Source organism: Battus philenor, unplaced genomic scaffold (genome assembly GCF_028537555.1).
Source record: "Battus philenor isolate CCGP_79_NKW_IND1 unplaced genomic scaffold, ilBatPhil1.0.hap1 SCAF_26, whole genome shotgun sequence".
In the NCBI taxonomy this organism is placed as follows: domain Eukaryota; kingdom Metazoa; phylum Arthropoda; class Insecta; order Lepidoptera; family Papilionidae; genus Battus; species Battus philenor.
In genome coordinates, this window is record NW_027181689.1 from 5,856,060 (window position 1) to 5,873,150 (window position 17,091).

The following is a 17,091-nucleotide window of genomic DNA, read 5'->3' on the forward strand; positions in this document are numbered from 1 at the left end:
TAAGCTATACATTTAGCTTGTTTAAATTTTGACACCTATGAACAATCACTCTGTGCATTTAGCTGAACAGGTTTATGTCTATGGTAACAAATAGTAACTAATACATTTATACCAACGTCAAGTTAATAAGTACTTTTTATTCTATGATATTTACTGCTATATCGGGATTAAGTTGGCTGAATCCCGAAAGTGCTTAGTCTAATTAAGCGCGAGAGCTTCCTCGAGAGCCTCGGCTGGGACTGCCATACTATTTGTGTCAGAATGACTACACTCAAGGGCTTCCCAGACGTGGCCTCGGCTTGGGGGGTTGTATATCGATACGCGTTTAGCATGAAGGCCACAGACCATCAAACCACGACTCGATCGGTTATAATTATCTAATTATGGAATGACAATTTTTTTCTTCGATGAATGTTAAACGTTGTTAATTTTTGTCCAATACTGCTAGACCTACCTTGGTTTTAACTTGTGTTTATATGTCAAACCAAGTTTTCGCTTGTCGTGTTTCAATTTTATAAGGTGCGTCTTACATCTTACGTACGTTTTAATTAATTTAATTCTAAGTTAGGGTATCGCTTGTTCACTAGTCTGTGACGGAAATAAACGTTGCCGTGCCATCTCAGCAATTATATATCAAAGTTATAAATTTCATGAGCTGATTTAATAAATTATTTTGCTTCAGATTAACGCTACTTATCCTTTAATATTTATATATTCATCGGGAATGGAGTGATAAACCAGAAGAAAAGCAGGTAGCTTCTTCTTCTCGCAGCTCCAAGCTCAAGGTTTCTCTCAGGAGTCTCGGTTCAGAACTTACATTACACGCTGCACCGGACGGGGGTAAAATAAAAAGGGTACATTATCATCGTCATATTAGCCAATCGACGTATACTAGACAGAATTCGTCCATATATTTTGGATAGGACCGGGTAGAAGCGGTCTGCATCCACCGTCTTTTGACGAAGGTTTCTTCACTATGTAGGAGGACGCCCTACGATGCGCTTGCCAGTCCGTTCTCTCCACTCCAATAACTTAAGATTCCAGCAGCCATATGTAATCCGCACATTATTAAACTTGCTCACTGCCATTTTAACTTGCTAATCCGCGAAGCTATATCGGTTATAACAAATGATCGTCGCAAATTGTTAATGAAAGTTGATTATTAAAAATAAACTATTTCAAACAATTACCAAACAAATAACTGAATAAGAAATCCATTTATTTTGAAATCCAAAAGTAAATATGATTGTGTTCAAAACGTGATAACGTATCTTTTCATTGAGGTCATAGGTTTTAAGAATCACTTTCATAAACAACCGAAATTTTGTTAAACGTGCGGTAGTAAAAACAGAGCAAATACTCAAAAAACTAAAATTATTCAAAATAGTTTTATCTGACAAATTGTAAATATTGTACATACATACAGACATCAAAATAATCATTGGCAAGATATAAAACCAAGTCTTGACTAAAGAGACTTGCTGTTCACCTATTTTTATTAATGTTAAACACTCTTTTACATGTAACATTGGAAAATATAGAGTTATAATAACATAAAAAAGTACAATTGGCAGTCCTATCACTCAAAGATAAATATCTTTTTTCATTATTTTTTATTCTATGTCTAAGAGCATTCACTTTTAAAATACATGTACCATTATTTATTTCTTTTGCCTATGTTTATACATACACTTAAACAAGAGAATAAGTTAGTTCAATTTGCTAAGATGACCAAGTAATTAAGAATTACATGCCGCTTCACAAGATATGACATAAGTCTTAAAACAGTGCACCCTTTGATGTGTCGTTTTAGTTTATATATTATAAAAGTGCTAACAACTTCAAATGTTTATTAATAAAACCTTTTTTTGCAATATAAAATTTGTCTCATTCTTTCACCATTTTTGACAATTTTTAGATGAAAAATGTCTTACCTTTTATTATTTCTGTAGATGATATGATGACGTCATTCTCATCCATTCTCACTTTGTAGCACAGGAGGGCAGATGATTTCTTTATTTTGATGGTTTTTAGTACTCTTCTCAAACGACAATAACTGATTCTATCTTATTCTCCCTTCAAATCATCTTAGTATATATGTGTTGTAAAATACTTCTGTACTTTTCTTGATATGTACCTGTAAATAATTATTTATGTAAACATATGCTTTTAGAGGATACAGGCAGTGCAAGACGGGTCCTTGTGGAGATCTTTTGAGGAGGCATATGTCTTACAGTGGATGTTCAGCTGACATGGTGATGATGATGTGTTTAGAGTATAGCTAGTAACTAAAATATACCTATTACTTAGTAACTGTCATAAACACTATCTTAACGACTTTATTGCACATTCACAAGAGCCATACACAACATAATAAATGACCGCAGTATTCTTTATCTATAGAAATTTTAGAGTATATATAGAAATGCATAGAGCTTTGATATTTACTCCAGCAAGAGCAAAAAGACAATGCAAAATAAAATATCTATGTACAAATGATATTTAAATAATATTTAAACTATTTTTATAAATAGCAAAATTAATTATATTTTTTGCCTTTGAACATGACTTGTAGTCAGTGTAAGTATCTATCCTAAAAACTATATGTTAGTATAACTTTGTTAAAGGATCATTTTACAATAAAAGGTGTTTTATTGCAAAGGGAATTATTTATTTGAAATTATACTTTTAGAGGTTTCTAGTCTAATAACACCAGGAAGCTAAAATAAAAATAAAAATTTATTGATGTGAATATATTACATCTTCACTTCACCTTAAGATCTTATTACATTATTGGTAAAATCAGGTTAATTCAATAAAAAATTATGGTGGAATTGTGAGATTCCTGTGATGTGAAAATATCAAAAAAATACAGGCCAAAAATGCCAATATTTTTGAAAAATGTTTATTAAGTGTTAAAGTTTTTTTTTTTAAAAATAACCCTTTAATGTTTTTTAAAAAATATCTTCAATATATTTTGTCATAAAAAATATATAAGACAATATATGCTTGAGCAAGTTGAGTGCTAATAAAATGAATCCTTTAAGGAAGTCATGAAGCAACATATTTAGATGAAAGTGTGGGTTGCCTCTTTCCTAAATTGTAAACTTGTTAGAAAACAGCTCTCATTAACAGTACTTGTCCAATAGGATTCTTATTGATAAGTACTTATTTAATGTCCTTTTAGGAACAAACATATTTATTAATATATAAATTTTAAGCCACAAACTGTTGTACATTTTTAAAATTTATTATAAGTTATATTATTAAAAATAGAAAAATAAATAGATTTCCGTACCATCTGTTCGCCGCAACGCTTCAATGAACGCAAAACAGGTAGCCTTGATTAGTAACAATTCAAACTGATATTGCGATAAGAAAAAAATAGCACTACTACAGCACTTAACTTTTAATAAACACAATCAACTTAACAACAATATGCACACCGGCAAGCTATAGAGTACAGATCTAGTTTTGTTCTCATAGTAGTGCCTTTTTTAGTCTCTCGACGACAACGCAGTTCGTACCGGAGCGTAGGAGTCTTCTTAATAGACAGCGTAGGTCGACTCCTTTACTCAAAAGTAAGGTCAAATCGCTTTACACAGACTCCGCGAAGCCTTCGCGCCACTTTAACTAAGAATTACTGCTCTATTTTCGATTCAAATAACCGAACATCACACACCGCTAAAACATATTTCAACTATACATTGACAATTTAGTTTGAAAATATGTAAACAGAAGCACTAGGCGTAATAACAAAATAACAAACGGTCGTGACAACACAAGGTCGCAGAATCTCGTACAGTCCGAACACAATTTATGAACTCTCCATTTACAACGTCACGTATATTATTTATTTGTCGGAGCCGCTGCCGGACAGCCGTTGCAACGAAAAGACAAACTCGTTTCTTTTTTACATGTCAAGCGCGCCGTGCTCTCTGTCAAATATCAGAGTTGCCATTTAGTTTACTTCACCTCTTCAATGCTTTCGATTAGACGGAATTGTCTATGATACGTGATTTCTTGTAATGGTCAATAGATGGCAATAAAGTTAAACATTAATGTCAATTACAATAAAATGTGTTAGATATTCAAGTATAAATATGATCTATTAATAAAATGTAAACGCTTATATAAAATTTTAAACAAATAAAAATAATTTTCATAAGAGATGGTTTATAAAACTTATTAAAAAAATGGTATTTACTCGAAAATCTAAAAAAAAAACTAAATAATCAAAAACAAAACAGAGTACAATTATCGCAGTACATTATATAGATAAATTTAAGGTAAAAAATATAAAAAAACATAATTTAGCATAAAATTTTATTTAACGAAATATTCATTTTTTGTTTACAACGTTTAAAGTCTTATTCAGATCTAATTATTAAGTTGCTGATTAACAACTTTACATCTATTTGTGGCCGCCATCACTGCACCTATTACAGCAGACCGGAAACCTGTTGTACAAAACAATCCAATTGCATTAATAAAATCAACGACAGTACCATATTTGAGGCACAGACATAAAACACAGACAGAAATAGTTATGTATAACCTATTTCAAACACACTTCTGTAAGGAAGTGAACAGAAGAAAGATGATTGTACGTCAACAATTGTTAAGGAATGTAAACATTTTGCATAGAGCACATTTTTTAAAGGTGCGACGATTGACATATACTCAAATTTCCCATTTAAAAGCATGCTGAACCATCACTAACCAATCAGACATGTTATCGTCGGTATTATCTCTGATCTGCAAATACAATATAATAATATTCAGTTTATCTTTACTATAGGTATTAACTTTGTTTTGTTAATGTGGCATATTTTTTCGACTATTGGACGTACATAAAATGTACACAGTTACTAGGTAAAACTTTTGTAACTAGAAACAATTTAAAGTAAAAACAGCAATGACGTTAAACGAAAACTCGGGTGAATATTTTTTGCAACAAACCGTTCTGTTCAAGGTGATATGTCCCCTCAGCAGTGGATCCTCCTGGACTTGTTACGTTATCCTTCATGGCGGCGGGGTGGCCTCCGGTACGGAGCATAGCCGCTGCGCCCAGCGTTGTCTGCGCAGCCAGCCTCAGCGCCAGGTCTCTGGGCAGCCCACACCGAACTCCGCCGTCTGCCAGGGATTCTATTAGCATGTATACCTGAAACAAAATTCTATTTTGACCTGTTTATATTGCGAGGCGGATTTATTGTTCTCATGGCAGAAGTATTGTAGGAGTTTCTTCCGCCTCTTCTCCCAGCATTATTGAATACATCAGAAGTTGCCCAATCTTCCGACGATAGCAACCGTTAGTTCCATGGAATATCAACTTAAGTTCGAAAGTTTGGCGGCATCCCAAACTAGTGATGCTCCTCGAGCCTAACTAGGCTGTGAATAGGTATATGTTGAATTCAATGCTGTAACCCTTATTCGATAATGCCATGGGGCAAATAGTATTTTAAGTGAGAAAAAAAAAAAAACACAGAAAGGTGCACCTTTTTAATTCTTTCGCTATAAAAACCCGCACGCACAGATTACGCTTCAATGGTTAACACATTCAGGGTCCATCACTCGGACCCAAGTGAGGCGGGACAGTAATAGCAGTGCCAATCACTTGGAACGGTCGTTCCGTTCATTTTGAAGTAGAAAAAAAAGCTCCAGCGTCAGTGGCGAGTGAGCATTGTTTTTCGTGTCTACTTTGATAATATCGGCAATTACGAAACCTAGTATTTTTACACTGTAGTACAAATTTTAATCAATTTTTAAGACTCATCAGCACCTAAGCGAGTTGAATACCAAATTTGACATTGGTTCCTCAGTATTGTAGCTCGCCAACCAGAATTTGACGGGAGTACTAGTTTTGAGTTCAAAATATCACACCCGGAAAAAATATCTATGATATTAATGAGTAAACCATTACCATCCCAAGCATTCGGATCCGAATATTTGGTAACCAGGCGTGCTGAGTGTCTACATTCGGATCCGAAAAATGATTATTTTCATTAAAATTATAATAAAAACAATTTACATTCACACAATTTTTCAAACATGTATATGTATTAAAATTCATACTACTACATACTAATTAAAATTCATAATAAAAATTTTAGCCGCCGGTTTTTTTACAGCACTGTATTAATTGGCGGATTATGAGATCAGGTTTTAAAAGAGAATCTGAAATTCCCAAATTATTTTACTGTACAAAACCCTATTTATTCCTGTTCTAATAATATGGTGCTACCAAAAATATATCGTAATTGTTTTACTTAAATAATTTTCGTGTTAAACTGCTTACCATTTCCCATCGATGAGAGAAAATCTGGAAAAAATAGCATTAACTACGCCGCCCCGTCTCGTCTGCGTTCCGCAACACACATACCTAAGTCACGATACACCGGTTTCGGTCACACTATAGTCGGTTATGATCTGCTTACCTTATTCTATATATTTAGATCATATTATTTAGAACACAGGTACGGAGTGTTATTTTATTTTTATTAGAATTATCCTCACTCTTAGGTAAACATCCAATGGTAATAATTTTATAAGACATATGAATATATTTTAAAACTAATAAATTTTAACACAACAAGATGGACGTAAAGTCCTTAGTAAAGTCATTGAAAGTCGCTGGATGCGGGATGCTTACAACCGTGCTATTGGAAAACTACAAGAGACGCTTATATACAGCAGTCGAAGTTATGGTTGGAATGATGAGAACTTTATATGGACATACGTATGCCGGTCCACTTCCGCTCAGAGCTGTGACCGCGTCCATTTGATACTCCGGTACTTCGTCACACGTGCCGACTGCGCGGAAAAGTTGAGCAGTAAGCTTGGCATCCTCTGCGGTAGCTCTGGACCCTTTACTCAACGCTGCAGCGCCTTCTTTGACCAGAGCTGGTGTGTTCGGCATTACTCGGATGACACGAGCTTCGGGTGGTAATGTCTGCAATTGATCATTTTAATGGGATAACTATAATATTTTAACAGAAGTAAAATTTAAAAGTTTAGTAAGAAATAGCAATAAAGTTTGTAGTATTGTTTACAGAAACAATCTTATGTGGTCCTTCACGAACCATCGTGATATACCATAATGGTACTCTGTAATAAACCATTCTTATACAGTATCATTATGGTATATCATATTGATATGTGGCTGATAGACAATATTGAAATGACATATTTTATATCTTTTATAAATAACGGTTCTAGGTTTTCAAACGGTTGGTTTTATAGTTACCATAAAAAAAACCCGGATAGGAAATCGTGTGGAGCCAGGTACGGGGCTGCTTTTCTGAATACTTCCGGCAACACGGACATCTATTTCTTAAATAACAGAGTAGCACATCTGTTAGATTTAAAAATACCGCGAGTTCTACATGAATTAATTTTTAAGCGATATGGCGATAAGCTCGCCTTCTATCACAACATGGAACAAATACATTAATACAACAAAAATAAAAATACAGATCCATAGCTAAAAGTAAGTGCATCCTATTCCATTTGAATTAAAAGGCGTGGGTGGATGTATAAATTGCAGGACTTGTTTTTTATAGTTAGAAAATTAATGTTAAATAAATAAGGTTGTTTCAGTAAAAAGTTCTGTTAAAAAGTTTTTCGGCATAATTTTTAATGCCAAAATGATAACTTTGATAAATGACGTGTCAAAAGTCTGTCAATCAAGTATAATGATGAAAAATATAAGTATTATGATATTATATCAGGAAGTTTCTTTCCAAGGCTCCTGTTTTCTCACATGCCAAAAAAATACTGTTATGGTACCTTTTCGATAGTTGCTGTTGAGACGCCCATGGCAACAGATATAAAGAGCTTGTTTTTTGAAGCCGGAAGATCTTGAACCTCTCGAAGTGCTGGCACTACTACATCGGGTTTCACCGAAACTATTACAACCTCAGAACGCTCCACAACTGACTTATTTTCAAATAGTGCAGTGGCTCCTAAACCCTAAAACACGCATATATCTGTAGTCGACTTTATTACATCATACAAAATCATTTGTTATGGCCGTATCTTTCAAATGTAAGTGACTAAATTTCATAAACAATAACCAACAAATTATAATCAAGTAGTCGATAAAAAATAGTACGGAACACAAAAACATTCGCAATTTGTTTAAATGTTGTAATGTTCTTTCATTACAACATACATTTAAATAAGCATTTAAAATGGAAAACTGCTTTAAATGCTAAGAAATAATATACGAAACAGATTATACTGCTACCAAAAATAAGTCTACGGTATCTAAGTATTATCAAACATCCTATACATCGAGTAAACTCGTGTAAAAATGTAAAGAAAGTTATATTATGAATGTTACGAATTAATTAACTATTAATAAGTCAGAAAGTTTAATTAAAAAATGTTAAATTATTTTATTAAATAAGCGTATATTGCACCATCAAAAAAAATCCAATCAATCTGCATAAGCTGTTCGCCTCTACGTTTTTAAAAATAGAATATTAGTTTGTAACAGTTTTATAATGGCCAGTTCTAAAGCAGTAAAGTATAGTGTCCAGTAAATTTAAATAATTATTGGATTATTATTTTAATTAATATTTTTTAAATATTTAATTTAATTAATTCATCTTTTATATCATAATGTGAAATATAAACTTTTAAATAATTGTTTGTTACTTTAAACGCTTCAGCACTGGCTGCATCTGATGGATGACAACTGGCCGTTATTTCATCCGGTTTCGCCAGTCCTGTAATAAAAAAAAAATAGTTATTTAAGACGCCACATCATTTAAGATTGATTGGTTTAAAAATCTTTTCTAAAAAGGTGTTGAAAGGAAGTTTTTAAAACCAATCAAAAACAAATTTTGAAAACAATTATTTTTCGTGAATGTGTTGAAAAAGAAGACTAAAGTACCTGCTGATATAAAACCATTCGCTAGCGCGAAGGCCAGTCTGCCGCCACCGATGAATCCGATCTTCATTGCTTCTTTTAATGTAACTGGAAAGAAAAAATAGTAAACGCAACAATGTCAGGTATTTATAATATATTTATTACTAAAAGCTATTACAAATAATTTTAACGTTTTGGGTACAGATTGAGAGGATTTATATTTCAAATGTATTTAAGTTATAATTATTGTCCCGATATACCCACTTCTTTACATTTTTAGTACATGCAACAATAAGATTCTAATAGTTTTAAAATATTAAATTATGCAGTATAGCTATTATGATTGTTATCTTTAGTGTAAAATAAAAAAAGAAATAGTAAAATTTTCTGTAAATTCTGTAAATATTGAAAATCAAAAAACTAAGTTACCAAATTTATTAAAAATATTTAGTCTCGTATACACAATTAATACCCACAATATCATATTATAACCTATTATAAACTAAATAAACTAGGTTTTTGATTGTACGCTAGACTAAGATTAAAATTTTTAATATTTTCAAAATCCTGCCTACCCACAAATTACATAAAATTATTTGTGGGTATGCGTACGCTTGTCGACTCGCACGGCGTCGTCTAATCATTAAGTACGTCCATATTTAATCTAATTTCATCTTTTTATGCTTGTAAAGACATATTTTTGTCTCAGAAATTATCTCGGAGTTTTAATTTGATGTTTTTGAATGAAGTGTTAAGTGTTGTGCTATCCGTAACTGGTTTAATTGGTAGAGAACTATGTTTTTAATTGTACGTTAACCTGTAAGTTAGAGAATTTTTAAAAATGTAAGTACCCTAAATTAATTTAAAAGAACTTTGATTAAAAATATGAAGTACATGTCACATACGTATATTATTTACATAAAAAGTACTTGCAGGTATAAGTATATTGTATAACATGAACATGAAGTAATCACCTGGCTTATATTCTCACACAATTATTAAAATAGATAGTATGGGTTTTACAAGGCGGTGTATAAATATACATAATAATCTTGTAATTCACTTGTTATCATAATTCTAATACAATTCAATCCTACGTTCGTTCTTTGCTAGTACCTTTATCTTTATTCTAATATCATAAATATATCGTTGATCATAATTTTCATTATTTAAGAAACCAATGTAAAACCTTTTTATATGAAGATACGTTTGACGCTTAAGTAGAACTATGTTGAAATGAATTCAAAGACGGTATTGCGTTAAAAATCTTTGCGTTCAAAGATTGTACAAAAACAAGTGATGTCATCATAATATTAAAAAGTGTGATTCAAATGATAAATTAAACTACATGGTGGCATACAGCCGCGATAGATTACTACAAAGTACGGTATCCCATAATCATATCAATAATAAGAATTAAATTATTTTATTGTTCGGACGTCAAAAGACGCTGTAGGCAGGCCGCGAGGGACGCCTACGTGCAGTAGTGGACATCTTACGACTGAAATAATGACAGTGATGGTTATTTTATTATTATTTTTTTGGCTGTGAAAGATGATCAAATGGCACCTGTGTAACACGCTTTGCAAACTACCCAAATCACTCACATTATCTCACAAAACTTTATGCTAATCTCATTACTTTGCTATAAAAATTCTATATAGACATTAACTTTGAGGAATCTTAATATCTAATTTCACTGTAAAGTTGACATTTATTAAAAATGTCAGCTTCACAGTACTCATCAAATTTAGTTTATGATATATAGTTTCTAAAATAATGACACTCACAGAAAAAAAGATAAAAATAGGCAGCGTACGCGTTGTAACTTCAGAATGAATTCACCGACTGACAACGGGGTCGTGTGTTATCAGTGTACTCTGACAATTATATCTCACGGCGTCATCGCAAGATCAATATTTTTTTTATAAAATACGAGCCTCCTGGGTTATCGAGTAACCGGCATGCTCTCAATTATTTTTTTTCTTATATTTACGTTTCGAAGTTGTCACTGCGCAGGGTAACACCCATAAGGCAGACGACCTCGTTATGGTCTTCTGAAGACGCTGCACGCAGGGGCCGCTTCCAGCCGGTCTTATTCGAAATCTATGGAGAACGCCCATGTCCAGCTGTGGACGTCTATGAGGCGATTTTTAAACCGAGTTTCGTTTTTCGCATTTATTCGTGATTATAGAAAAATTGTTGACTAGTATTTAAATTAGTTATGGAAAATTCCCGTGTTTATATTTTTTATCTTTGTACCATATATCTTTAAATGGCGTAGAAACACAATACCACGCACCTAATGGTAAATGTTATAAAATGAAACAACGTCATCATGTCGTATTATCTCGTATGAGAAATATTTGTTCCTTAAGTGACCTTTAATAGATTTTTTCTAAATCGATTAATTATAGTATATTCTAAAAGATAGACGAAATAATTCATTTATGTTTCGTTTACAACGTTTATTATTTAAAAATTGGTATACATATTACACACTACAAACATTCTAAAAAGATCATTCCATTCACTGTATGTATTTCATTATAAGACATATTTATGATGCATATCTTTAAACGAACGAGCAGGTCTAAAGTCACAATCACAATAATTAGATTTATGTTAATGAGATTGTATTGCAATTATACTAATTACAAGTGCACATATTTATGTCCGATTTACTAAAGGATAAAAATGGCATTTTGTCTTTTATCGTATTTATTTATTTCGTCTACCCTCATTAATTTATCTCGGCGCCGGCGGCCCAGTGGTTAACTGGTAAAGAATGCCTATATGTGTACATCGCAAAAGCATTACACATTGAAACCTCGTTAAAGCGGTGAATTTTTTTGGTTAACAATTTTTTTGTAGCAAGTCTGAATGCAATGTATGTGTAAGATTTTCTAGTAACATAACATAAGGTTTTCTTTAACTGAATCTCTGGAACCACCACAATGTTTTGAGCCGGCTCCCTAATTTCATGAACATGGTTACCCATAAATCAACAACAAGTCGAATACAGGAGGTGAGGTCCACTACTCAGCCGCAGAAAATAATTTAAAAACCTATGGCACGTATTGATAGAAGTTATTGCTATTCAATTGTATTTGGATCTTATGTACCACTCTGTAAAGATATTTTTATTTTTTACTAAATATTAACTTTTCTAATTTTCACATACTATAAGTGTAACCCGCATAACACCGTAAAACGGACAGGAATTTCTTCTGTAATGGTTGATTTGGAACAAACAAAGAATTTTTGTCAAACCATGAGCTCAAAAATATTATTACATCCAACTTTAACCGACATCGAAAACATTTAGTGTCACAATTATCTTTAATTAGCTTATTAAATTACATTATGCATATGATTGACAAGAGCCATAAATGAATGGATCAAAACAATTGAAAAGTTCAAGCGAAAGACCATTTAACAATACATGTGTGTAATTGTACCTATCATGGCTCTCCTACAGCCTTGTGGCACAATTTGCTGGGTAACGAGTGTTAATAAAGGCAACAAATTTGTTGAGCGCGTTTGACCGCTGCGTGCCTTTCGTATGCAGCGAATGATCGTTTCATTATAAGACATTTCACTTTCTGAGTAGTAAAAGTAGTAAGATTTAAACCTCTTTACTTAAGAAGTGAAATATAGTGGATTTCATATGGATTCTTTAAATATCGAATAACGATCCCCAAAGAAAGTTTGGAATGCAGCATTCCAGCAAACTTATTCAAGTTTACTGGAATGCAGCATTCCAGCAAACTTATTCAAGTTTACTGAGATTCTTTTGGACATAGGCCTCCCCTTCCGAGTTCAGACGATCTTAACAAGGTCATCTATTCACTTTGTGCGCGGGCGTATCCCTGCTTGCCGATCCACGGTTCCACTCCAGAACCCTATGCATCGACCTGTCATGCGCGCTATGTTGCCTTCTCACCGCCACTTGAAATTGCTAATCCGATGGCTTGTTGATCTACTATGATATAATATTTTAAAGGGAGAGTCTGTAAAATTTTTGATTGCTTTTTTTTTCTTTCAAATAACGTTAACATTTTTCAATAATAAACTATACTGTTTAGATTTCAAAGTTTTTTTTTATCTTAGAATTTTAAATCGTAAATTTTATTTTTTAAAGTTATTCAGGCCTAGTAATTTTTGTTTGTCTGTTGTCTTTATTTTTTAATACAATCTTTTAATTATTAATAACGCGTTTTTAAATAATTTATGTCTATATGAATGTCTTTCAAATTACATTTTACTATTAAAGTGAATTCGCAAGTTACTGTTTCTATTAATTATGATAAACAAATATGTTATCTCTAGCATACCTAATGTAGTTATTATTTAAATCAATACCTAGTAAACAAACATTAATGTTTGCACATCTGTCCAAGGTCCACGGCTTCTGTAGGTTGTGTTTGAACTAAGATAATAATGTACCTTACTGCGATATATTGGCGTTTATGTATCGACAATCTTACATATTTATCTGTCTTTTTACATATTACTTACATAAACATTGACTGGTTTTTATAATATATACAGGCCTCAGTTGAATAATTGAATAACTACATTATTATATCGGGAATTCTTTACAAGATTGAATCAGGATCTAATCATCATAAACGAGGAGGTACATAGACGAACAAAAGTAACTGTTATTCCAAAGCGGAGTGATACCTTTAAGTAACAGTGGGTAGGCTTCATACTATCCAAAACAGATGACCGCTTGGGCCTGAAAGTTCTGGAGTGAAGATCACCGATCGGCGAGTGCGCGTCAAAAGTTCACTAACAAGGTAGACAGACCGCTTTCTTAAGGTCGACAGAAGGCGCGGGATACAGGCCGATTTTATTCAATGTATATGGAAATGTAGGGGAACCCTATGTCCAGCCGTGGACGACCCAAGGCTGAAATGATGACGATGTATATTAATCATATTATTTTTGAGTACGTGTAGCTTACTTTTTATTATATTGTCTTTATATAATATAGTTTTTGACTATCCTTATGGTCAGATGTTAACAAAATACAAGGAGGTTTAATTATTTTTCTTTATCTCATTTTTTTGTTTGACTTTGATACAAGAACACTCTTCACATATTTAAATTCGTTTATCTATTTTCGATTAATAAATTGTATGTTTTATGTAAAAAAGGCGCAAATAAGTAATATTTTGAGTTATAAATAAATATTTAGTAAATGATAAATCTCATATAGTGCGCACTGGGCTTTATTCTCATATTTTTAAAATAAAAACGTACGTATTATAAATAGATAAGATATGCTATCACAATTAAGTACTTTCACATTCTACTATTCTTTTTCTTCAACTGTTATATATAAACGTTAAACTGTTGTGTTTATTTTTATAACTATAATGTTTCACCTTATCGATATTTTCTTAAGGTATCAGTTTAAAGGCGTATTTGCAGAAAGATACAAAATCTGTTTTTTCTTTAAAGGAATAATCATTGCCTTTTTTACGTTCAACATCAATCTAGTTTGATTATTAATAATTACCTATTTTACAAACAAGCCGTAGAAGAAATTATTATATATATATAAAGATTTACTTTTCAAATCTCTAATCTAGTAAGGCCATTCAATAAGATGCAGTTCAATAACTTTTTAATAGTAACATGTACAGTTTTAAGTGTTTAATGGTTAAAGTTTCAATCCATAGTTATTCGAAGAATTTGTGATGAAGATGATGAGGGCAACGAAGAGGAGGGTGGCGACGATAGTGGTATTTTTATACAATCTTAATGTAAACTGATAGACAAATTTAAGTTGCCAGGACAGCTACCTCAATTATTATCTCATGAATTGTTTCCTAGGCGAAACAGTGTAGACTCATAATGTTTTGTTTTAATTAAGTTTATTGTCAATTTTAATTTTCCTTTTAAGAGTTTCATATGATTTTTTTAATTCGTAGGTATTATAATAATTATATTGATTTACACGGTACTGTGTAGTTGACCGACGTCCGACCTGAGTACGCAGAGTCGTAACTTTCCATTTTTTTAAAAGAAACCTCTTTTGATGTAATTGATTCCATAATTTACGTCCCACCATGTCAGTCGATAAACGCCAACTGCAAGACTTCCCAAAGATCGCCACGATGAACCAGTCTTGCCCTGCCCGTATTCAGCTACATCCCGCGACTTTGCCAATATCTTTGGTATACCCAATGGGGGACTTATATACACCGCGTCTACCAGTGCGTAGTTACCACCTGAAAAGCAATGGGCAGGGCACATACTGCCAATTCAGCAATATGGTTTTTATACGGATATCTTCACTTCGAATTCGATCTCGCAGCGAAACCCGAGCATAGCCTATAAAATCTTTTATTACATTAATCCTTATGTATGTCATTATTAATACGAATATACACTATTATTAAATATACCCTCTAAAAGTATTGCTATACTTATACATTTTACAGAATTAATTCCAACTGGGGATCTATTTTTGCCTTGCAAACACAACCTTATCCTTCTAATTGTAGACTTCTGTCCAATGACTTCTTTCAGCTCCGCGATACGATCGAAAAACGTAACGCTTTATGTTGTTGAAGGGCCTACTAGGGTTAAGTTTAACAAAAAATTAAAAAATTAAAAAAATACCTTTATTCAATGTTACGTATGCGGATCTTAAAATTTAAACATAATAACGACTCAGCAGTTTTTTAATTACGTCAGGAAAAATGATGACCTACGCAAAGAAACCATTGGATTTTAAAGCATCATAATTGGATACAAATTATAAATTTAAAATGATTTCAACTCGGCGTGCTTGAGAGACGGAGTTAAAATAGTACGTAATACGATTAATTCTCTATGATAAGTGACCCACAGTCTCTCTTACAGACACTATAAAACTACATAGCTTAAGTAATAACCTCTGTTAAAAATTGCGTTAAAAAAGTAAATAACGTTTATTTCGTTTGATTTATGTTATCGTAACATGGTAAATACAGGATAAACCCGATTAAATTATGTTGATAAAGATTAGGTCCGTCGAAATCTGTGTTTAAATTATTTTTTTACAATCTTAGAATAGCCAATGTGATATACACAGTATTTATAAAATCATTCCTTTTTATTAATGGTACCTCCTCCAATTAGCTTATTTAATGTTTTAAGAAAACATTTTAATGGAAATTCTATTAGATGCTAAGCGATTTTATTCTATAGTTCTAACTTGGGTAATGTATACACAAACTTTTAAGATAACAGTGTCTTTATCATCTTTTCAATCGCTGGACACAGGCTAGGATATAGGCCTATCCGGTATGTTTCCAATAGGATAATATTTTAAATCTGAATATAGATTTTTTTGATTTGAATTAGAATTTATTACTTTTTTCAATAGTTCTAATTCTTATTAAAGTATGTTATCGAAGAGTTATTAATTCGAAATTAACATATCTTTCCGATTATAATAATGAAATATATGAATAACTTAAAGGGTAATAATCAGAAAAATAATAAAAATATTTGATGCAAAGCCACCACTTACGTTTAATCATTTTGGATTTTGACACACACTGATACGCAAAGTAAATTAAATTTCAAAAATTTGCTTTAATTAAATAACATCGCATCGACACAATATGTAATTGAATTTAAAAATTATAATAATTCACAATTTGCCAGAACACCACTGTCCTGTTATCAACTGTACTGTGGACGCAGAACTGTGTATAAACGAACTTGTGGTCTTTAGTATGATACATAGGATCGGTACAGTCAGAGGAAAACACCATTCCGCATTCGCATTTTATACGAACTTTTTCTGTATCATTTTCTTTATTAGCTGGAAAATGCTTATCATTTTTAAGAGCGAATACGTAGCCATAGACAACTTTTTTATAATTTTGAAATCCGTTATAAGAACTTGTGGCGTATCCTAAACATAATTAAAATATAAATACATGCAAGTATATTATAAGAAGAATCTAATAAAATAAATATAATCTCTTGGAAAGTGTAAAGAGAAGAATTTAAAAAGTAAAAATATATTTAGTTTTCTACCCGACAGTACAGTTAATGTATTATTTTATAAAGTCCGTGTTATCATTCCAACACGTGGACAGTCAGTGCTAGCCCTCAATGTGTGTGAAGAGTGTGTTGAACATTCCTAATGTTCACTGTCATTTAAGTTACTTATCGATTGAGCTATCCCATCATTTATTTTTTGG

General features: G+C 32.2%; 1 protein-coding gene across 2 annotated transcripts; it reads right to left on the reverse strand.

Moving 5' to 3' along the window:
- Nucleotides 1-4,337: 4,337 nt before the first annotated feature.
- P5cr-2 (Pyrroline-5-carboxylate reductase-like 2) lies at nucleotides 4,338-16,594 on the reverse strand. Of its 2 annotated transcripts, none has more exons than XM_068768546.1 (7): nucleotides 16,410-16,594; nucleotides 8,900-8,983; nucleotides 8,662-8,732; nucleotides 7,789-7,971; nucleotides 6,740-6,952; nucleotides 4,963-5,164; nucleotides 4,338-4,460 (listed from the first exon to the last, which is right to left on the reverse strand). In XM_068768546.1, exons 1-7 carry the CDS (start codon nucleotides 16,417-16,419, stop codon nucleotides 4,381-4,383), a joined length of 843 nt encoding a protein of 280 aa, XP_068624647.1. In that variant the 5' UTR covers nucleotides 16,420-16,594; the 3' UTR covers nucleotides 4,338-4,380. The 2 variants fall into 2 exon arrangements, with proteins under 2 accessions (XP_068624647.1, XP_068624648.1); XM_068768547.1 differs by lacking the exon at nucleotides 16,410-16,594 and adding an exon at nucleotides 10,666-10,701.
- Between the last annotated feature and the right edge of the window lie 497 nt (nucleotides 16,595-17,091).

Bases quoted from the DNA above. Each gene is read 5' to 3' on its own strand.
- P5cr-2 (XM_068768546.1), bottom strand. The intron at 8,733-8,899 runs GTACTTTAGTCT...TTTTTATTACAG, and splicing joins GAATGGTTTTATATCAGCAG to GACTGGCGAAACCGGATGAA. The intron at 7,972-8,661 runs GTAACAAACAAT...TGCGTGTTTTAG, and splicing joins CCAGTGCTGAAGCGTTTAAA to GGTTTAGGAGCCACTGCACT.